The sequence below is a fragment of the Dendrobium catenatum genome, unplaced genomic scaffold (assembly GCF_001605985.2).
Source record: "Dendrobium catenatum unplaced genomic scaffold, ASM160598v2 fragScaff_scaffold_1021, whole genome shotgun sequence".
NCBI classification, from domain to species: domain Eukaryota; kingdom Viridiplantae; phylum Streptophyta; class Magnoliopsida; order Asparagales; family Orchidaceae; genus Dendrobium; species Dendrobium catenatum.
Window position 1 is genome coordinate 2,885,921 of NW_021319483.1, and position 23,879 is coordinate 2,909,799.

A 23,879-nucleotide genomic window follows, 5' to 3' on the forward strand; every position below is an offset into this window, starting at 1 on the left:
GTGGGGAAATCAACAATGAATAGAGCTCACTTGGTAGTCAGCATTTTTATGCAAATGAATATACCAATTCATCTATGGACAATGAAACTTCTTGCAAACACATATAATACGGCATACAATGAATGGGAGCATCCACAAGTGAATGTAGGAAACTCATAATGCATATAGTAGTCCAATTACACACAATCAACAACCATGCAAAATGCGAACTCCTATGGGTCACTATAGGAGACTCCCCATTCATACAGTAATTCACCTACGAGTGATGGCTGGCAACATGCAACCAAGACAACCGAGTCCCTTGTAAGCATACACAATGCAGCAAGCAATGAATGCGAACACCTACTGGCAATGATAGAAGATATGTCTAATGCTCAGTAACACACCTATGGGTGATGATTATGAATAGGCAGTGAATGCTATAACCCTTGCGGTCAACCACCATTCAATGTCAGGCAAAATACATTGATCCTCTACAAGCAGAGGTGGATGATATACAACAAATGCAAATACGTACGAGTCATCGTAGGAGACTTGTTATGCACAAGTGATATATAATCTACAAGCAAAGACTGAAGATCACAACAAATACATAAGGACAACGACAAATGCAAGTCTCTACGAACTACTGTAGGAGATTCATTAGTGGACGACAATCTCCCTATATAAAGCAACAAATGATCCATAGTACAACGCTATGATTCATCTATAAGCAAAAGAAGGAAATCAATAGTAAAAAGTTACAGGTCATTGATAAAACGAAGTATTAAATTTACAGTGTTAGGCTGCTAAACCAAATAAATCAGCTTATTTGCAAGCGATAAGTAGGAGATCCTTGATGCATCACATAGTTCATTTGCAGGTTGAAGTATATTCTCGCAAGCTGAATGCTGAGGAAAATATAACAATTTGTTGAAGACAAGATGAACTAAACAACACCGCCGATGTGTAATAAAAGAAGTACAACACCACGCCATCGGATCCACAACCTGCATACAAGCGGACATAAGGTGTCTACCAATTATAAAATAAAACCTTGCATACCTATCAACAGGGGTCATTTGCATAACTGGTTATTCTAACCCCCCCCCCCCCCCAAGCATTGAACTAAGAATCCCCACATGGGCCTCGGTGAGTATGTAGTATGCACACGCACGACGTATGAATATGTTGTGCGGGTCAAACAATAAACCTATATTCAAGCCCGATCCTCCCATGTGAGCAGATAGGAGTAGGGGTGTCAATATTTGACACGATCCGAAAACCCGTCTCGAACCCAACCCGAAAATTCCAGGTTAGGGTCAACCTGGACCCGAAACGGGTCGGGTTCGGGTTGACCCGGAAACCCGGTTTTGACCCGTTTTGACTCGGAATTGGAAAGGGAGCGATGTTGCGAAACGGGTATTGGCGACATATTTCTATAACTTTATCCTCTTTGGTTTGTTCTCTATGGTATTCCGAGAACCTTAAGCCTGTCTAGGGTTTGCTATTCCTTTTCAGTTTTCACAATGTCTGTCGTCTGATTTCTTCGTTGTGTTCTTGCGTGAACCAGCGTTTTGGAGGTATCTTGATTCCTGAAGCTTCTTCACCTTCCTCAACAATTAAAGTTCTGCATGACCTAGCAGGATAGCATCGCATTCTTTGCCTTCTTTTATAAAATTTAGGCTAAATCATGCTTAATTATCAAATGATTAAAGTTGTTATTTTTATTGTTTGTCAGGATTTAGGGTAAATCCTACTCCATTCCTGCATCCATTCAACATGCTAATCTAATGAAGCAACAACATGTGAAATCCTTCTTAGAAGCCGTAGAAGCAGCGCCGTGTGAAATACTTTCGAAGCAGCAACGTTTGAAATCCTTTATATGCCTTGTTTCGATCTAATTCCTCAGAAGCAGAAACTTATCTCTCTCTCTCTCTCTCTCTCTCTCTCTCTCTCTCTCTCTCTCGACTTCTCCATTTGTCTTCGGCTTATTCAGTTTCACCACTCCACGCGGCCGGCGTCCGCCACCCGGCAAGCCGAGTTGGGCACGCGGCAAACCATTATGCATTTGCATGTGAATCTTTCCATCCTGTAGTGAATGCACTACTTCCTACTTATGATATAACATGGATAGAAGGAAAGTGCCATCTCGTTAATTACCTCTTGTATGTTAATATTTCTCAGTGGTAGGGTTGCAAGCAAACCAAACGTTCAACGAGCTACTCGCTGCTAGGTTCGATTAAAGCTTGTTTGTGATCATTTAATTAACTATACAAACAAACTTGAATAATATTTTAAATATTCTATCCTTAAATAAACAAGCTTGAACATGTGTTCAGCTCATTTATGTTCGTGAACAACATCATTTAAAGCTTTTGAACAAGCTTGACATTAAGCTCGATTCGTGTTCGATTCAGAACTCGTGAATAAGCTCAATAAAAACTCAATTAATATTTGATTATAAAATTAATAAATATACATAATATAAATATTTTATATTTATTATAATATACTAATATAATTATTGTTAAATATTAAAATTTAAAGTAATTAAATACTATAACATATGCTAACTAAAATAAAATTTACATATTTATTAAATTTTACTTAATAGGAAAGACAAAAGCAGTGTGGAAAACATCGGACCCTTCCCTCGTAATTTTTCCCTCGCCATTTTGCCCTAGTTTTAAAAAAATTTGCTAAATATGTTCAGGAACATGCTCGATATAATTGTTTGTTAAGAGGCTCGATAAATCTCGTTTGTTAAGTTAATGACCATTTAGAAGTAGAGCTCATTTATAGCTCGTTAAGGCTTATTTGTTTAATGCTCGATAAGCACTAAACGAACTGAACATAAACCAAACATGAACACTATTGATTTAAACGAATCAAACATGAACACAAACAATGAAACTCGAATCAAACACGGACCAAACTTGGACAAGCTGATAATAAATGAACTCAAACATAAACACTCACATACTCGGCTCGGCTCAGTTCGTTTGCAGCCCTACTCAGTGGAAATGATAAGTGTTCGAGAATAAAGATTTCTGTTGTTACCAGTGGTTTCTTTGTTATGGCATTAAAGCCAATTGTGAAAGAAAAGGAATATTTTCATTCTTCACTTTATGTTTGCACTTGTCTGTGTGCATGCATTTATTGATGAAGTCTACTTTTTGACAATGCCTTTATGGACAATTTTACTTTGCTTAAGAACAATAAAATTCAATAAAATCTTGGCTAGAATTTGTATAGAGTTCTGTTATCCTATGATACTTGTTTAAAATTAAGAGCTTATTGGGTTGTTTTAATTCTAAGGGTTTGTTTGGTTGGAAGAAAATTAAATGCATTACTTTTACACCACCCCATTGACAGTCCCATTGCAGCTACTTGTCATCCACCACCTCTGATGCCCCCCATCACGCGGCCGTCGGCCGTCCCCCAGCACCCCGCCGTCGGCCGCCTCATCCTCATCGTAGCCCCGTCGCCATCCACCTCCACTACCACTGGCTACTGCTCAACTCCAGCTGATGCTCGCCGCCACCACCGCCGAATGCTGCTGTCGCCGCCCATCGCCTGCCTCCATCGTGGCCTCCACCACCGTCGCCCTCTGACATCTGTTGTTGCTGCTCCGCCACCCGGGCACAACTTTTTTACATTTTACATTGCATTCACTTTACTTCAAACCTAACAAAATAAAGTCATGCATTCCTTTTAAACTAATCCGAACAACTCCAAAGTATTCCTTTTATACTGCATTCCTTTTTCAGGCAACCAAATAGCCCCTAAAATAATTCCTTCAGTTAGGAATCATGTTTATCTAGTTTTGTTTTTTTTGTTTTTTTTTTGGTAAAAAAATAGGTTGCTTTTAGAAAATTTGACACCACATCAGTTGTTCTCACTTTATTATGAAAGCAGGAAGTATGCATTCAAACATGTTTCTGTTGTAAATGAAAGCAAAAACAAAACAAAACACAACTAAACATGTCCTAAATTTCTTTATTTGATCTATTGTGTAAGTTGTAACAGCATATACATCAGAAACATAAAATTTTGTTGTTTGCGTGTGAGGATTATTCACGTTTATTTATTTCCTTAATTGTAATTTTTCCTTCCTGAGATGGACTATTATTTTAAATTTCTTAAGTTGCTTTGAACTAAGCGCCAAATCTGTATGCTTTGTTTAGTAGGCATTTTCAAATTCATTTTTGAAGTAACTTTTGTATTATTTATAAGCCGGACTTCCTAGAATACTGACTATGGCTTGCATTAATCTTTATTTGCATCGTTGCTCCTCAGGTATTTTGTTGGCTTACAAAAGTGCTTAGGGTTGTATTCTGAAATTGGTCAGTATGCTACCGAGGCAATCAATCAATTAGATGTTTTATATAAATCACTTGCAGAGCAATATAGCTGGTCATATGCTGCAAAGGTAAACTCTCAATGCTAGTTTTCTTTAGGTTTTGTTGGTGTGTTATTATCTTTCTGGTTTGTTATATCCCATTTTTGAGTTTCTTGTGCAATCTGTACTTGACTAACATTTTGATGTTGTTACTTAATAGGATTAAAACAGTGTACAATACATGAAATGAAATGAAATAGAATCAATCTACCTGCCAAAATGTAAAAAAAAAAAAATTAAAAAAATAAAATAAAATCGCTCATAAGAGGGGTTTGTAGGACAAAGGCATAACAAATGGGGCTTTTGTCCATCTGGAGCAAAGCATGCACTTTCCAACTTAAGAAAGTGCTTCTTATCTACCCATTCCTTGATGGTGAAGAGAAGTGCTTATGTGTGCTTGCTTTACTTCGCTTTGCTTTCATGCACATTTTTCATTGAGCTTTTAGCAACAGTGCCTGTCATATTTATCATAATATGTACATTTCGGCCAGAATTTTTATTTCTAGTTTTCTTAGTTTAGAATTACCTGTTCCATGTGAACTGCTTACAATAATGGTGCAAAAAGGAGAATTTTTGTGAGATCATATATCTAAGGGATTAGAAGGATGCGGACTTGATAAAATAAAATTAATATAATCATCTCTTAGAGATTTAACTTGAATACTTTTAACCTTAAATTTAGTTTAGATATGAGCTATTAAGAGACTATAAATTGAAGTTGTGTTTTGGAAAGGCATGATGGCGTTATTAATGTTCAAACGTTTACTTTTGGCAAGTCTCATGCTGATTACGTGGCCTGTAATTAATTTGTAAATCAAAATTAGCAAATTTTCTGAGTCTTGCATGTAAGAATCATATTGAAAGTTGATGAACTTGTTAACAGTTAAACCGCTGTGTTGTGTATGCGCTGGGAATGGCCTCATTGGTCGCATTATATATGTTGGAAGGACCTCATGGACCCATGTGGCAGTGGGTGTAAGTGGCGAGAATGCTATCAGGCTCTTTTCTTTCTTTTATTCGACTCTTTTTGCCTTTTCAATAAATCTCGTAATCATGAAAGCTAGAAGAAGAAATGGACTTGGGTTGAAAGCTTATGCAGCTCTTTTTTCTAGTCCAATATTTTTTTGTTGTGCTACTTTCATGATCGGCTTAAATTTTGATGTCTTTTTTTTTTTTTTTTTGGTTTTTGTCATGTCTAAGATGTTGCCACCTCATTAGTTTTAGAGGCCATTGTTCTCCAGCTGCAAAGTTTACTATTTTTTTTTCTTTGTTTGCTTAGAGAATTCCACTTGATTTTTTAGAAGGTGAAAAGTTCCACCATGCAGCAGACAACTACGTTAGACCTCTTCTTACTAAGGTAACAAAGTTTATTTATGTACCTTTCGTCATTTATTTGTGTTTTGTTAGAGCAATGTTTTTCAATCATGTTTTTTTTTTTTCTGAGAATAATGCATCTTAGTGTTACCTTAAAAGCATATATATATATTTATGGAGCTAAGTTACTTGCTATTGCTACATTTTTATTTTTGTGTTCTTCATGCAGGGAGTTCCTTCACTGTTTTCTGATCTTAGTCCCCTGTATGATCATTGTGGAAAGGTGTGCTCTGGCAAAAGCTTTTTTTTTTTTAAGTATTATGGTCTGCTATTTCTTTACTGTCATAGATTTTGTCTTGTAACTTCAGCTTCAAATCGCCATGACAGGCAGATATCCTAGAGCAATTGTTTGTTGAACTGGAAACTGCAGTAAAATCAACTGGATGTTTTCCTGGAAGGTAACTTGGCATCTTATTAAATTTGTATGATTCGTTTTACATAGAAATTTTTACAATTGTGAGTCCTGGTGTTCCAGTTTATGCTTATGATCAAACCAGCCGGACTTCCTGTACTTTCTATTTTTGAAATTATCAAGTTTTTTGATAATAAATTTGTTGAGAATTTCTATTCTATGATCTTTGCTCTAAATTTTATCTGAATTTTAGGGATAGGAAGGAACCACCTTCAACACTTCTATGGATTCTCTTTTTGCTATCTCAGGTTCGGTTTCTTTTAAGCTTATGTTGTGGCCACTTCCAGTCAATTTTATTATGCTTGCAAATATGAGTTCTTACTTAGGAAGCACATGTCGCAGCATTACGAAAGAAGGGGGCAGCATGGTCTTGCTCTGGTTAAAATTGATGAGGCCATCAAACATACCCCCACTGTGATAGATCTTTACTCTATTAAGGTATGAGTTACATTGTACAGGGTTCAGTGAAGTTGATGTCTAATATAGGAGAGCTCTGTTGTGCCTTCTGCATCAAGATAAAGATCTATGCATGAATTTGGAGGAATACCAAATAATTGCTTAAACTTTTCTCATGCCTGAATAGGGAAGAGTACTAAAGCATGCTGGTGATTTGGTAGCTGCAGCTGCCTTGGCTGATGAAGCTAGATCTATGGATCTAGCTGACCGTTATTTAAATAGTGAATGTGTTTTGCGAATGCTAGAGGCAGATCAGGTAATTTTTTTCTGTTTGTCTTGATTCATGGATGTGCCTTCTTTATTTTTCCCTTGTTCAACTAATTTTTTTTACTGAAGGTTGGACTAGCAGATAAGACAGCTGTTTTGTTTACCAAGGATGGAGATCAACACAACAATCTGCATGACATGCAGTGCATGTGGTATGCTATCTAATGATTTTGCAGCCAGTTAACTTACTATTTTTTATTCTTCCTCATGATTCACACAAATTTTGAAAGGTATGAGCTCGCCTCTGGCGAAAGTTACTTTCGCCAAGGAGATCTTGGGCGGGCCTTGAAAAAGTTTCTTGCAGTAGAGAAACATTATGCAGATATGACTGAGGATCAATTTGACTTCCACTCTTACTGCTTAAGAAAAATGACACTGCGAGCTTATGTTTCAATGTTGAAGTTTCAAGATCAGCTGCATTCACACTCATACTTCCATAGTGCAGCCACAGGCGCTATAAGGTAAAGTTTCTCCACCGAGTTTTCAACCCCAAATAGCCATATTATTTAGTTTTTTTGCTTTCCTGCAAGTATAATGCCATTTGCGCACTGGGATTTATTGAATTTATGTACAGTTATCTTTGTCAATGTTTAAGAGATGACTTTGTCGTTTATACTTTTAAAGATTGAGTCTTAGCACTTGCCTGGAGTTCCTGTGTCAGTGCCTTTTGTATCACTCGTCTTGTAGACTTCATGATGTTGAACTTTGCTTTGATATATATTTTGTATGTTTAGGGGCAATGTGCTTTGAAAGCATTTGATGTTTCTATTTTTTCTAAGATATAAATAAATATATTTAAATTGTAGATTTGGACCCAAGATATTAAATTTGAGTTTGTCTAGTTAGGTGCAGCTACATTTTGCCCATTTCAATTTTTGCATTTTCACACTTCATTTGTTATAGTTCATGCAGGGCTTGTTAGTGCTGCCTTTGTTTGCATTCTTTGTTCCTATACTATTTTGCAATCTACAAATTCTATCTCCACTTATGCGTACAAGTTTATAATATTTGCCTCCCCTCCTTTTTTAAAAATTTTGTTTTATATGGCTTGATAAATTGTTGATTCGATAGTTTTTATTAGTTTTGTGTTTTGTCATGCTAGGTTCGACTAAATAGTTGGACTAATGATGATGATGGTGGTGGTGATATGATAGATTGGTGTTTAATATCTATTTGATATGGTGTCATCATTTTGAAAATGTTTAATCCGGTTATCTTCCTAATATTTCAACATAACTATGGATTCAAGTAAATGGTATAAATTTAATAAACAAGGACATAAATCTAATTGTTGCCTTGTTGTATGCATTTTGCCTATGAGAAATCTATTAAAATAAGAGAAAAATTCGAAAAAGAAAATTTTTAGAAGATAAAGGGTTTAGAACTAATAGAACAATGATCGATGTATATGATATATGATTTTTGTGTTTATGATATTAATCATTGATTGTTATTACTAGAAGATAAGTTATGCCAAGGATTGGTGTGATAGATTTAGCTATCCTGGATCTTTGATAGGAGAATGGAGATATAGATAAGGATATAACTTATAGAGTTATTATTATTATTATTAAATTACTAAATGCCTCTAAAGCGATATGTTATTTCAATGCTTGAAGCATCATGGGCCATCATTGGCACTCTTTTGAGCAAATAAGGCAGTATAAAAAATAATTTCATATAATGAACTTGTTTTGATTATGAAGAAGACTATCGCAGAGTATAATTTCAAAGGGGTGCATCCTGTGCATGGAACATGCAAGGTCTGGGGAGGGTTATTAAGTGATAAACATAACATTGAATAGTATTGTATAAAATAATTTTTTTTTTTTGCATTTCTAATTTAAAAAATGTTATTATAGAAAGTCTTAAAAATATATCCAAAATACACTTTTAAAACTTGAAACCTTTACGACTATAGTTGATACAACTTAATTTCCAATGAGCGTCCGTGTGTCCCCTTACTCTTGTGTTTTTCCAAATCATCCCATATTAAATCTTCACCATAAAAACCTTCATATTTCAAATTCTAAGTATCAACCCTCATATCCCTATTCAAGGCAATGTGCATGCCTTAGTGATGGCACACACATAGAAGTGTATGCGGCATTATGATCTTGTCTTTTCTTGCGTAGGATCCTACGAGCTTCATGCCCTTAAGGCTTTAATAATATTATCATTTCAAGCTAGTTTTTAATAATGGAGAACTGCCTCAAAAGTATTCATTGCTAAGAGAATTTCATTCAGGCTGAAAGGTAAGTTTTATAAAACTATAATTAGGTCGATTAGGTGGCTTAGACTTATACAATGAATGATAGAAAAATGTACCCATAGGACATGCAAATAAAATTAATGTCAAAAAGTCGAGAATTGAAAGGGGCAGGCTCTAGGTAACATGGACATCAATTTCTGAAAAAAGAGTTATGCATGACAGATTTAATATCCCTTGCAACACTGGGTAAGATTTAATGGGGAATTAGGATTCATAGTGCCTATCCAAAATAGTTGTCATTAGGCCAATGACATTGATGATGATGATCAACGAGGGATAAAATTGTTTATTCAAAGAGAAGAACAGGGAACTTGTAGTCATTGAAAGACTATTGTTGTTATTAGTTTCGAATTATAGCACAAAATGCCTTGTGTTAAGGATAATTTTGATTTATGAATATCAAACTCATTCTTCATTTGTTTGTTAATTTATTTTAGATAATTGATTGGGATATTTATTATGTTTTTTAGTTTCTCGTAAGTATCTTTATTGGTTGCTTTAGCTTTAATTCAATGTTGATTTTTAACTCTAATACTTTCTTCAATGTTTGTATGTCATTCTACAAATGGATTTTGCTGCTTCTCAATGTTATTATGCATGAAAAAAGAGTTGAGTACATTATTTTGCATCACATCTTGATTTCATATAGTAGCCATCTAAATTTTAGTTGACACTGCACAACAATTAACACATTTTTTATCTTTTGGTTCAAACTGCCGCATTCACACAATTTTCTATTTGATTGATGGAACTTTGATAAATCACAATTCCTAATATATTTTTGTGAGGTATGCAAAGAGACCAATTTTTGTTCAATTTCTTAAATCTAAATAGTGAAGAAAAAATTTTGTGAATTATATTTATTAATGGGAAAATATTGATATATTATTAACTAATTGAAAGTGCCTATTTGTAGGTGCATCGGATGAATATAGTAGAAAACAAATAAGAGAGAATAACTACAATTATGATAGAAGAAATGCATAATTTCTTAAGTTAGCTGTTTTCTTCATATAAATTTGTCCTAAATATTGTTTTACCAATGTGTTATATGGAAACATCCCCCTCGAGCTGTAGTAGTAGTGCCTCAAAGTCTCGGTGAAGATATTTGTTACTTATTATGAATTGTAAACATAAGGAGTAATAATCTTCTTCGAAAGTACATGATTCCGATGAAATGACATTCAACTTCGTTATGTTTTGTTCATGAAAAATAAGATTGTTGGCAACAATTTTCACAACATTGTATCAATAACTGATTGATGGAAAAGCAAAGCTCTATATTAAATCTCTGAAATGGACCTAGCCACAACAGTTTATTAATTTACTTTTCGGAGTTATTAGGTTACCTCAAGCAAAGATATACTATAATGAAGTGTGCTTTTGTCTTCAATGAAGCAAAGATACACAATAAAGGTTGGAGTAGCTCCAGTGGCAGATATGATTAGAGAGAGTTGCCTTAGATGGTTTCGTCACATAGAATGTTAGCCTTTCGATGACCTGGTTAGGAGAGTGGATGTATTAGATTTGGTTAAGAAAGATAGAGGTTGCCTTAAAAAGACTTGGTTAGAAAATATTAGAAATGACATTTTTTATTAGATTTAAATGAAAATTGGGCTTTTAACATAATACAATGGAGAAAAAAGATTCATATAGCCGACCCCATGTAGTGGGATAAAGGCTTGATGTTGTTGTTGTTGGAACCAACAATCATTACAGAAAGATTGATGTAGAACGGGGGGGGGGGGGGTCATGTGAATTTCGAAAAGTTAATCAAAATCAAACGAAATAAAACAAAAACGGATGGTGAATGGTGGAGACTAGAGATGAGAGGACGGAGAAGAAAGAAAAAATAAAATAAAAACGATACAAACCACGAGCCCAGACTCTTCCTGCGGCTTGTGGTTATTATGTTGCTCACCAAGGGACTTCAATCCACGAGCCCGGATCCATCCTACGGCTGGTGGAAACAAGGTTGTCCTCCCATAGGACTTTTCCTCTCAAGAACTCACACAGAGATCAAGACAAAGGCTCCAATTCTTTTTTTATTCATAATCCATCCTTCCTAATAAGGGGCCTCTATATATAAGCCTCAAAAGAAAATAAAAGACAATTTGCCCCTTGGGCTTACATAAGACAAGCCTCTTAAATAAAAGGGTAAAAAGGAAAAATTGTAAAATTAAATCAAAATGCAATTAATAAACTAAAATAAAACGGAGATGTCTCTGTCGTCGATCTTCGACTCTTCCTGTGAATATCGTCCACCGTCCGATGTCTGCATTATTCTCCCGGGGTGGAAAAGAGCTCGACTCCGTTGAGTTCGCATCCCGGGCAACCATGCTCTGATACCAAACTGATGTAGAACGAAGGGGGGGGGGTCAGGGGGGGGGGGGGTCATGTGAATTTCGAATTGAAAAAGTGAGGGAAGGGGTCGGCCAAAGAGAGAGCGAAAGGGGATAGGGTGTCCAAGTTCAATGAACGTCGAATTTGAATTGATTCCCAATTAATTTCTGATTTACCCAATCCTTGATTGATGGAAGGCTTTCCAAAATTAAGCTAAATGATTTAGGAAAGAATTTGAAATTTGAAATTCGTTTGAATTTGAATTCGAAAACTTACCAAAGTTAAAACAACTTAATTTAGGAAAGAGTAAATTTTAGAGGGAAAGGGATTTGATTGAGAGCATTAATTGAGGGGAATTAATTAATATGTGAGGGAAAAGGGGGGCGGCCAAAGGAGGGGTAGAGATGTCCACATACGATGTATGTGGCCTAAGGCATTAAATGAGACTTGATATTAAATCTGAATTTGATTTCAGATTTAAAGGAATTAGGGGAAGGCTTCTTAAAATAGATTTGTTAATTCAGAAAAGATTTGAAATTTAAATATCTTTGAATTCAAATTAGGAACTTTCCAAGTTAACAATAGATTAATTTAGGAAGGTAATAAAGAGGCTATTTTGAATTCAAATTTCAAAATTTGTGGATGAGGGAAGAGGCTAGGGGTGAGGTGGTCGGCCGACTATGGAGGTGGAGGGGTTGATGCTTTATCCAAAAGAAAAGTTAATCAAAATCAAACGAAATAAGACAAAAACGGATGGTGAATGGTGGAGACTAGAGATGAGACGATGGAGAACAAATAAAAAATAAAATAAAAACGATACAAACCATGAGCCCGGACTTTTCCTGCAGTTGGTGGGTATTATGTTGCCCTCCCCGAGGGACTTTAATCCACGAGCCCGGATCCATCCTGCGGCTGGAGGAAACAAGGTTGTCCTCCCATAGAACTTTTCCTCTCAAGAACTCACGCAGAGATCAAGACAAAGGCTCCAATTCTTTTTTTATTAATAATCCATCCTTCCTAATACAAGAGAAGGGGCCTCTATATATAGGCCTCAAAAGAAACTAAAAAGATAAATTTGCCCCTTGGACTTACATAAGACAAGACTCTTAAATAAAAAGGTAAAAAGGAAAAATTGCATAATTAAATCAAAATACAATTAATAAACTATAATAAAACGGAGTGATCTCGGTCGTCGATCTTTGACTCTTCCTGTGAATATCGTCCACCGTCGGATGCCCGCATCATTCTCCCGGGGTGGAAAAGAGCTCCCGGGCAACCATGCTTTGGTACCAAACTGATGTAGAACGAAGGGGGGGTCATGTGAATTTCGAATTTTCAAATTGATTGAAAAAGGAAGGGAAGGGGTCGGCCAAAGAGAGAGGGGAAGGGGATAGGGTGTCCAGGTTCAATGAATGTGGAATTTGAATTGATTCCCAATTAATTTCTGAATTACCCAATCCTTGATTGAAGGAAGGCTTTCCAAAATTAAACTAAATGATTTATGAAAGAATTTGAAATTTCAAATTCGTTTGAATTTGAATTCGAAAACTTACCAAAATTAAAACAACTTAATTTAGGAAAGAATAAATTTTGGAGGGAAAGGAATTTGATTGAGAGCATTAATTGAGGGGAATTAATTAATATGTGAGGGAAAAGGGGGCGGCCAAAGGAGGGGTAGAGATGTCCACATACGATGTATGTGGCCCAAGGCATTAAATAAGACTTGATATTAAATCTGAAATTGATTTTAGATTTAGAGGAATTAGGGGAATGCTTCCAAAAATAGATTTGTTAATTTGGAAAAGATTTGAAATTCAAATATGTTTGAATTCAAATTAGGAACTTTCCAAGTTAACAATAGATTAATTTAGAAAGGTAATAAAGAGGCTGTTTTGAATTCAAATTTCAAAATTTGTGGATGAGGGAAGAGGCTAGGGGTGAGGTGGTCGGCCGACTATGGAGGTGGAGGGGTTGATGTTTGATCCAAAAGAAAAGTTAACCAAAATCAAACGAAATAAAACAAAAACAGATGGTGAATGGTGGAGACTAGAGATGAGAGGATGGAGAACAAAGAAAAAATAAAATAAAAATGATACAAACCACGAGCCCGAACTGTTCCTGCGGCTGGTGGGTATTACGTTGCCCTCCCCGAGGGACTTCAATCCAAGAGCCAGATCCATTCTGCGATTGGTGGAAACAAGGTTGTCCTCCCATAGGACTTTTCCTCTCAAGAACTCACACAGAGATCAAGACAAATGATCCAATTCTTTTTTTATTTATAATTCATCCTTTCTAATACAAGAGAATGACCCTTCTATATATAGGCCTCAAAAGAAACTAAAAGTTAAATTTTGCCCCTTGGGCTTACATAAGACAAGACTCTTAAATAAAAGGGTAAAAAGAAAAAATTTGTAAAATTAAATCAAAATACAATTAATAAACTAAAATAAAATGGAGTAATCTTGGTCGTCGATATTTGACTCTTTCTGTGAATATCGTCCACCGTCGGATGTCGGCATCAAGGATTCAATTCAAGTGCTCAATCTTTGTAAATAGAACACTTTTTTCAAAGGACTTGTATACTTAAATAAATAAATAACTTCTCAATACTTTTATTTTGGATGTTGCATGTGTTGGCTAATAATTCCAACAAGAAGTAAGATTTCAAGTTGATAATAGTCAAAGAAATTAACTTATTGACTAACCTTGATATTGAGATGAGATATCCATTAGCTTGTTATCATAGTTTGTGTTCAAGTGGAGACATTAGTTGGATGACAACTAAGAAGATTGGTTTCTTCAAGAAGATATGTAGCTTACTCTCTAAGATAGTGATATCACTTTGTTATAATTAAATTGATGTGAAACCAACCAAGAATTGCAAGGAATTAATAAAAGCATTATGAAGCATGCTACTTTAAGTTTAATAAGTCGTAAGGCAAGATTATAAGAATTCTTAATTAGTAGATTTTTCCTTGGCATGCAGTTGCAAAACTAAGAGATAAGAACACGATAAGACAATTCAGAAATTATCACAATAACACTAGATATGCCGTAATTAAAATCCAAAGTTTAATATCTAGAAAGTTCACCAAGAGTTACCATTCTCACTCACACTCAATCTAGGGTTTTAGCGGAGAGAAGCTTTCAGCACACTAAACGACACCCCTAAGAAGGTAGCAACACCAACGGCTTTGATCCAAGAGAAGGTCGTCGACTGTGGAGGAGTATCGCCCGATGAGAAGCCACAATGCTCGGGGTTGTTGAATCTCAATTGTCTTGGCGAGGCAGTAAATGATGCGGTTGACGTAGCTTTCCACCGAGTCGTCGTACTTCCAATCTAGTTTGTAGAAAGGTGAACTGAGGACTCCACATGTGTTGTAGACAAAACCATGGTCGATCTCAGGATCGGTCATACACTAATGAGGAGAAGGAAGGAGGATATTTTCTTCCTCTTTTGGCTTCAATACTCATGAGAGAACTAAGGTTCCCAAGGGTTGAGAAGCAAGAGAAAGAGAAGGGGGTGGGGTGGTCGGTTTAAGGTTAGGGACTAGGTTGGAGGGAAAATATGAAGTTAATTTCAGATTTCTCTTGTTTAATTGGGTTAAAGGAATTTCAAATTATGAATTTGAAATTAAGGGTTTGAGAGGGAAGGTTGGGAGTAATGGGGCTTTAATTGGAGCCTTGATTTAAGCTTCAATTAGGGAATTAATGAAGGGGCGGGTGTAGGAGGTGAGAGAGGCAGCATGGGCATAGGGGGGCTGGCGGAAATTAGTGAGGGGGAGGGATTTTAGGAAGATGTTTAAAGCTTCCTAAATGAATGATCTAATTTAGGAATAGAAATTGCGATTGCCCATGCCTTGGGCCTTCCTTCCTCTCTCAAGCACTCAACTTTGAGGGAGACAAGAAAAAACTCAGAATTTTATTAATCAATCATCATCCAAATACAAATAAATGAGCCATATATATAGGCCTTGACATGACAAAAAGGAAATAGATCAGAATGCCACTTGGACTTACAAAAGCAAACAAACTATCCATGGGGGTAAAAACGGAAAAACTGAAATATAAAAATAACGAGTACATAAAGTGCATCAAAAGTAAATGCTCTCCATCATGGCCATCGATCTCCGATGTTTCCTCTGATAAACACGTCAAAATCTCTTGTCGATGTCCCCATCATTCTCCCCGGGTGGGAGAAAACTCGACCCTGTCGAGTGAACATCTCGGGAGCTCTCGTATAGCTCTAGCAGATCTGGATCCACCCCTTTGCAGCTCATAATAAAGGGCTTAGATAAAATGATCTGCGGTGTATGGTGAAGATCATTATCTACAAGGGCTTCGTAAATTTTGTCAAATCAAACCCGTGAACTTTGTTCAATACCATAAGCAACATTCATGGTTCTCCTTTGAGCAATTTACCATAGGTTTTGCTCCATGTAAACAACCTCTTGAAGTTCATCATAAAGGAAGGCATTAATCATACCCATTTTTAGGGGAGTCCAACATTGATTGATGGTCATTGAGAGAAGAATTTTAAATAGAGTCAAGTTTGACTATTGGGGGAGAATTTATTTAAAGTAGTTTTACTCATACACATAAGTGAATAATTTAGTAACCATTTGAGTTTTGTATCGATTGATGGAATCATTTGGATGAGTGAAGACCCACAGACAAGCAATTGGTTTAATCTTAGAAGAGTGATAAAGAAAAATCATCCAATAGTTGGGTAATAGGATCATAATATCAATATAATTTTTTGTGTGACAATACCTGGTAAATATACAACGAATGGCATGAGGAGTGAGCTTGTCCGACAAATGAAAAGTATATACAATGGACAACCAAATATTCAACTTGTTTGAGGCCGAAGGTTGGCTATAAATGAGAAGAAAGGAATGTGAAATGTTAATAAAAAGGAATGAGACACAATTAATGAAATTTCATGCCATTAAAATTGGATTGCTCTCCTCACAAGTACCATAGAATCTACAAGGAACATTCATATCAAATATTAAGATACAAGCTCTATCAAAAAGATGCCAATTATTTTGTTCAACCACGATATTCTGTTGAAATGTATAGGTGGAGATTTAATGAATAATGCCCATTGTTAGGGAAGAAAGTTTTAAATTGAGATTGCATAAATTTTAGAAAATCAAAATGTAAACAACATCAAGAAGGTAGTGCTTGTTTCACTTAGCCACACCATTTGTTGAGATGCATAATGGTAAGTGATTTGATGCATGATGCCATTATTAGAGAAGAGAGTTTGAATTGAGATTGCATGAATTTTGGAGCATTATCAGTGTGTAATTTTTTATTAATGCAAATAATGAGATTTTTATTTTTTGATAAAAAGTTTGAAATACATGTAGGACAGTAGATTAGCATTTTAGTAAATAGAAACTCTAGGATAATCAATAAGGAATGTAATAAAACACTAGAATCCCAAATAAGGTTCGAGCTAGAGCCCCAATATCTGACTGGCATGATCAAAATTATGATATTGATGATTAGTTGGTATAGGTAAAGATATACGGTGATGTTAATCAAGTTTGTGGGTAAGAAAATCTGTGCATTTAAAATATAAAATATTCCGATTATTTTTTTATTTTTAATTTAATTCTATCTTTTGACGTGTGAAATATGTGTATTTGTTTTTTAGCGCAGATCTTATATAAAATTGTATGATTCTCCGTTGAAACCAAGTAGTGAAGAAGATGGTGATATATCTGGCATGCTTCCTGCACAAAAAAGAAAATTTAAACAAAAGCAAAAGAAGGCAGAAGCTCGTGCTAAGAAAGTAATTGTAGCCACTATCTAATTCTTTTTTTTTACAAGTAAATTTTAATTAATTTTCTTCGTTTTTTTCTAAAGGAGGCTGAAGAAAGAAATGAAGAAGCAAATTCTAGTAGTATGTCCAAGTCTGGAAAAAGGCAGCATGCTAAGCCAGTTGATTTAGATCCACATGGGGAGAAACTGTTGCAGGTTTCTGCTTGTCTTGCTTCCAGGAGCACTTATATTTATTTAATAATGGTCAGCTATTTCTCTATTGATATTAGGGCTTTTTAATAAGATGAAAAATAATTACAGGTTGAACATCCATTGTTAGAGGCTACGAAATATCTGAAGCTCTTGCAGAATAACTCATCGCAGTCATTAGAAACACATATACTTTCCTTTGAATTAAATATGCGAAAGCAGAAAGTTTTGCTTGCTTTCCAGGTATCTCATTTAGTCCTTTTTTTATTTATTTACAGGCGTTCCCTTTTAACCCAACTTAAATGTCTCAATTTATATCTTGCTGAAATTTTATTTTCTCCCCAAGTAGTGAATATTTGTTGTTTTTAAAATTAAAAATTTTCCTTCATATTTATAGTTTGCTCATATAATTACCGGCAATCTTTGAGTCATCTCTCTGGCAGAGCTCAGTGTGATTTATAACGGCAAACTCCTTTTAGGACACTTGTGAATGGGCCCTCAAATATGATTGATATTAGGCGAATATTCTGGAATAACTTTTCTGCAGTTGTTTGCTATAATATGAACTTCTTTGAAAAAAATATGTTACTTTGTTGCAATGCTTGCTATTTTTTACTTTGTACATTTTACTGTTTAGTTCTTTAATCATGGTTGGTAGGCTTATCTTTGCTTGATATCGATTTATGCTTCTAGTTCCTTACAATGCTTCTTCATACAGGCAGTCAAACAATTGATTAAGTTGGACGAGAATAGCCCCGACACACATAGGTGCTTGGTATGTATCATCTTGATAAATTCCTAGGATTGAATTTGCTATACAAGTTTGCCATTCATTATCGAATTGAACTTCCATAAATCTGCAAAGCCATTGCTTTAGTTGCTTTTATATATTGTCAAATTATCTTTATTTTTTTCACATGCTTGATGAATGAGTGTGTGTGTGTGTGGATATGGGGGTAATTTTACTATGATTATGTTATCGATAAACAATTTAATGAGTACCTTTTGGTATTAAGTTGTTTTTAAGTTATTAGTGAGTCTTTATACTTTATTGTATTATAAATAAGCCTCTTAGAAAAAGTTGAAGGCATAAAAAAAATTAACCCCCCCCCCCCTCTTGAGCTTTTGGTTCAAATCTTTTTTCTCCTCAATTACTAGGAGTTGTGTGCTTTCTATATTTCCCAAATTCCTTCGCTCCCTTCAACTTGGAGTGATGTACTTGCTATATATATATATATATTCTTAACAAATGATGCTCTCATTGAGCCTCATGGTGGTGCTTCACCTCCGATATTCACAACCATCTTCCGTTTAGATTTGCCAAGCCGATTTGCTTCACCTCTTAGATCCCCCTTCCTTGATTATCGGTCTGCCGCTTTAGACATTCGTTGTTGCTAAAAATCACATTTATGAACTGATGCAGGAAAACTAAAAAGAAAAGTCAAATAGGAGAACACTAGGACAAATGAAAACCAACTCGATTCAATCTATATTGCAAACATCCAAACAAACACCAAAACAAATGAAAAGTCGAATCAAACGAAACAAAATTATAAAATAAAAATACTATCCTCAGAATAACCGGCAAGCGGTTTCCTCACATGCAACGAGTAGGAAAAATATGATAAAATGCTTAGGCTTGCAGACCAAGGGTCCATCACAGCAAAAAGGGTCCAACTTTCAACCAAATTCTTCTGGCAAATGTCTCCAAATCAGCCAACAAACGTCTCCCAATAGCTCAAGAAGAAGGATACAAGTGGAGTGGAACTTGCGTAGAGAAGAATAGATTAGAAGCCAAGACGAAATAGAGAGGAGGAAGAAGTGGAACAAGCTCTCAAGCTTTTCCAAGAGAAAAAATCCTAAGGTTTTTAGCAACTTATCTCATGTTAATCAACAACCTCTTCATGACAAAAACACCTCATATTTATAGAAGAAAAAGGGGAGCCAAACAGTCAACTTCCACCTCCAACCGAACCAATCAGGTAAGGGGAAGAGGAAGACCATTAGGCAACACAAAATAATTCCCAAAAAACAGCACAGGAATCGGGTAGAGGAAGCCAAAGGAAAACAGGAAACCGAGAAGGCAACCCAGGGAACCAGAACCAGGACCCAGCAACCAGTCACGTGAACAACACAAGGGAAACAACGAGGAGACACAAGAAGGGGAAGAGGCAAGCTCCAACTCCACATAATGAGCTAAAAGAAGAATACCTTTTCAAATTTATGAGCTAAGTAGTGTAATTACTCCTCCAAGTAATGAGCTAAACATCAGCTCAAGCATTAATGAGCTAGCTCTAAGAAGATCCCAAGTTTTCAGCTCAAAACCAAAGCTGCCAAAGCCCAACCCGAGAGCAGCCAAGGCCCAAACCGAGAGGCAATAAGAAGCCCAAAGAACCAAAGGACCTAAAATGCTAGCAAACCCAAGACTTGCCATGCCCAAGCACATCCTACCATGATCATTGGATGTTCTCCATCATTGGATAGCATAAAAAAAATATAAAACACAACTATAATATTCAAATTACATCAAAACAAAAATAAGCCAAAATATGAATGCATCATGAACCTTGACCCATCATCGTTTGCCAGATCCATGAGACCTACCTTTTGATACCAAACCCAGATCTGCGCTCGTTCATGATTGTCTTCCTCCACAACATTGCCTATTTGCTTCCAAGGCAAGTGAGTTTCATCAGCAACTTCTTCATGTGATCCCCACAACCCTGGCAAATTGAAACACAGTCTCCTTTCTCGTCCTCATCGCCTGGTTTTGAGCTTCCATTGTCGTGATTCTATCGCGATTGCTCGGGTATCACAATCATCGGATATCTTATTACCTCCAAACCTTCTGATGCCATCGTCCAACTCCTAATCTCTAGCTTCAATCTCCATTCCATCATTTGTCCTTTGCTCCAAATTACATCGAGATCATGTCGAGACTCCACTAAAATATGCATCCTAGATTATCATTGGCAATTGCACCGTTGCCTTGCCCAGACTTGGAAACTTCGTTGACGTCATTGCAATTTGCTCGACCTTGATGAAAAAAGTTGGCATGGGTAATGTTTAGGAATAACTAATGTAATGGATATTTTGTGGGTATTATATTGTTATTAGGTAATTGTTGAGTCTTTTTTTTTCTTCAGCGCTATAAATAATTCTTCTAGGAAGAGTTTGGGACATGGAAACCCGTTGAACTTGACTCAAATCCTTTCTCCCCCCAATAATCAAGAGTTGTCGGAGTCCTATATTATGAAATTTCCTTCTCTCTTCTACCAGAAGCTACAATCATGCTACAGACTGTCTGGTCTAGTTTTCTCTATTCAACAGAAAAAGAAAATTCCAAACAACATTCTTAGAAGTAGCTGAATTCTTGTGCGCTGGGCATGCCATTGTTTATGCATTTATAGGGTCATTTGCATGAGAAGATAGCATATTCAAGTTCCTTAATTTATGTTATGGAGATTGCATTAATTTGACTTAATCGCTTTAAACCTTGAACCTGCTGTATCAAGTTCTCAAATTTGAAGGGATCCATTGGTGATTGAGAATGAGTTTCCTTTCAAAGAAAGGATTTGAGATTTGGATACGGATTTAGGCAGATATTTAAACAGAATTGAAACCATTGTGGTTATATGCAATGAGATCGCACTGGCAGAGTACTGACCTTCTGTCTTCACTTAGATTTAACTATGATGCTGGTTAGAGTTTATTTACTGGCTATTAACAAGCACGCTAGCCTTCCCATAACCTTCATCTGTTGTCCTCTTAATAGTTGGTTTTCTTATTCTTCCAGCGCAATTTCTTCACATTTATTCATGTATCCGTCATCACCCTATGATTTTATTATTGTAGGGCCTTCTATGCGCTCATGCAATACTATTCTGAATTTCTGTTAAGGGCTTGTTTGATTGCATGCAAGGAAAACTGAGAAAGGTGAAGTGATTGAAGTTGAAGTGAACCATTTCACCTCTTTGGTTAACGGAAAAGTGGAAGTGATATATTCCGTAGGAATTGACAATTATAATTCTCAATCATTTGATAACGGACCATGTGCTCTGAAGTCACAACAGGAAGTCATTAAGTGTGATGCCTCGCCTTCCTTTGCTATTATGATGCCAGTTGCCACTCATACATACATGCATATAAATAAGATTATAATATATATTAAATTATATAAATTGCTGTAGTAACTAATACGATAATTCATTTGTTAATATTAAAAGTTTTGTAAATATATAAGATATAATCTACTTGTTTAAAATTATTTTTATCTTTGATGTGCAAATTATTTGTGGTGTATTATACTTGCCCCATAACATACATCATATCCAATAATACTTTAGATATGTTATTACAATGTATAAATATTTTATGTTCCATAAGCTTTATTTTTTTTACATCTATATTACTATATTTATTTTGTATGTAAGCATGTATTTTCGTTCATTCCATTGGTAGGAATAACATCTTGAGGCTCTGACAGGTACTATATTGCAGGTAGAATGTAGAAAATGTACAGGATAGACAAAACTAAAATTTAATTTTTATCAGTATTATTGCAACTATTGGAATGAGCAGTTGTTGCAGCAACATGAACTTCATTATGCTTTGCTTTTAATTTTGTAGAACTTTTAATATCTATATGTTGTCAAATGACTAACATTAAAATATCATTTTTCCAATCTTGTAGAATCTGTTCCTTATAACTTTTTGAACTTGCTTGTTTTATCATCAGATAAAATTCTTTCATAGAATTAGCAGCTTGTCAGCTCCTGTGACGGATTTGGAGAAACTTATTTGGAATGTGTTGGAGGCTGAAAGGAGAAATATAAGGTTTTATAATTTTTTGTACTTTGTGCCTTTTGTGTGGTTTTGAAACCAGCAAAAATATTAAGTATTTGTTTTGTTTTTCAGTCAGTTGCATGGAAAATCTCTAGTTGAAGTAAATAAAAGTTTTCTAGAGAAGCATAAAGGTTTGTTTTATTTATCACACCATATACTTTGTGACTTGTTGCATGGGTCTTTTGGTTTATTTTTCTTGCTTAGTTTCCGCTATGTTTTGGCAGATTCTTTGATGCATAGGGTAGCTGCTGCAGAAATGCTTTATCTTTTAGAGCCTGATAAGAAGCTTGAGGCAATTCAATTAATTCAAGATACAACAAATGATACGGCACCCCCGTAAATTTCCCGTAACTTAATCTTCAATTTTAAATACATTTATCATTTTCTCCTTTGCTAATGTGTTCCTTTCCTCTGCCTGTTTTAGCAGAAATGGAGCTTTGGGGCCCGTTGGCTTGTGGAGACTTGAGGATTGTATCTCAGTACACAAATTATTAGAACAAGTTTTCCATAATCCTGGGGCTGCACGTAGTAAGATTTTATTTTTCTTCTTCTTCTGAATCTAACAGTTTAAAAGAACGATAACATCAATGTAGATTAGTTTAGTTCATCCCAATATGAAAGTCTTCTTGGAAAGCCATACCATGGTTTTGTATTTTTCTGATATTTCAGCTACATTCGAGGAACAGCTTGTTTCTAGATTTCCTTTTTAACAATTTCATAAGCATCAACGACCTACAAGCTCTTTTCCTTGCTAAAATCCTCTGCTGTATTTGATTTATTGTAGGTTGGAAGGCCCGCTGTGCTGAATATTTCCCTTATTCAACATATTTCGAAGGTTTGAAGAGCTCAGCTGTTGTCGGTTTAGCCAATGGCAATGAATACAGTGTGCCTGAGAATGGTGACTTGAACCATCAAGTTGTCGGTGGAAGTACTCAAAATGGAAATTTGCATTCTTTCAAGGATCTCACTATCTAATCTGCTGCACTTTCGTTTATCTAATTAGTACATGGAGACTAAGATCAATAGATTCTAATCAGAGTTTCTCCTCATGGATGTTGCTGCACTCGGAGGAAAATGTCTGTGTAGGAGAGCAGCTGCTTCCTGCAATTTCAGTCCTTGATTTTGGTTTCGGCTCGCGGCAGCATTTTTCTGTACGAAGTTCTCAGGATTCCTCATCGCAGCCATCAAAATCTTTCCCAAAGATGTGTATAACTTATTTTTCTTCATAAGTGTGAGACAAGTCTAATCCACATTTCACTTGGCGATTAGCACCTCCCAATCTTATTAGTTTACATTCCTTATATTAAAACAGAGTAAATTTGGCATTATTACTTGAGTTTTAACTTAGTCAATAACTTCTAGCACAGTTATATAATTTTGAAGGTATTGGGATTGAATCCCTTACCTAACTATTTGTAGGAGAGGTTCCCATGGCAGGAAGAACATTATAAATGGAGGTCATCTCAGACTATTTTGTCTTTTCATCTTTTGACATTGTCAATATATTTATGCTGTTGTATAGATGTTTGCCAATTGCATCA

The 23,879-nt window shown here is 35.6% G+C and overlaps 1 protein-coding gene across 1 annotated transcript in view; it reads left to right on the forward strand.

Moving 5' to 3' along the window:
• The window catches only part of LOC110106279 (N-terminal acetyltransferase A complex auxiliary subunit NAA15), a 46,220-nt gene extending 22,341 nt beyond the window's left edge, over window positions 1-23,879 (forward strand). Inside the window, exons 9-26 of the mRNA XM_020836114.2 lie at window positions 4,282-4,414; window positions 5,664-5,741; window positions 5,928-5,981; window positions 6,086-6,156; window positions 6,364-6,418; window positions 6,513-6,608; window positions 6,754-6,882; window positions 6,963-7,045; window positions 7,124-7,354; window positions 17,182-17,314; window positions 17,389-17,499; window positions 17,605-17,736; window positions 18,212-18,268; window positions 22,232-22,329; window positions 22,411-22,469; window positions 22,563-22,674; window positions 22,766-22,866; window positions 23,123-23,879. Coding sequence (XP_020691773.1) covers window positions 4,282-4,414; window positions 5,664-5,741; window positions 5,928-5,981; window positions 6,086-6,156; window positions 6,364-6,418; window positions 6,513-6,608; window positions 6,754-6,882; window positions 6,963-7,045; window positions 7,124-7,354; window positions 17,182-17,314; window positions 17,389-17,499; window positions 17,605-17,736; window positions 18,212-18,268; window positions 22,232-22,329; window positions 22,411-22,469; window positions 22,563-22,674; window positions 22,766-22,866; window positions 23,123-23,313 — 1,924 coding nt within the window. The 3' untranslated portion in view covers window positions 23,314-23,879. The remainder of the gene's footprint in view (window positions 1-4,281; window positions 4,415-5,663; window positions 5,742-5,927; window positions 5,982-6,085; window positions 6,157-6,363; window positions 6,419-6,512; window positions 6,609-6,753; window positions 6,883-6,962; window positions 7,046-7,123; window positions 7,355-17,181; window positions 17,315-17,388; window positions 17,500-17,604; window positions 17,737-18,211; window positions 18,269-22,231; window positions 22,330-22,410; window positions 22,470-22,562; window positions 22,675-22,765; window positions 22,867-23,122) is intronic.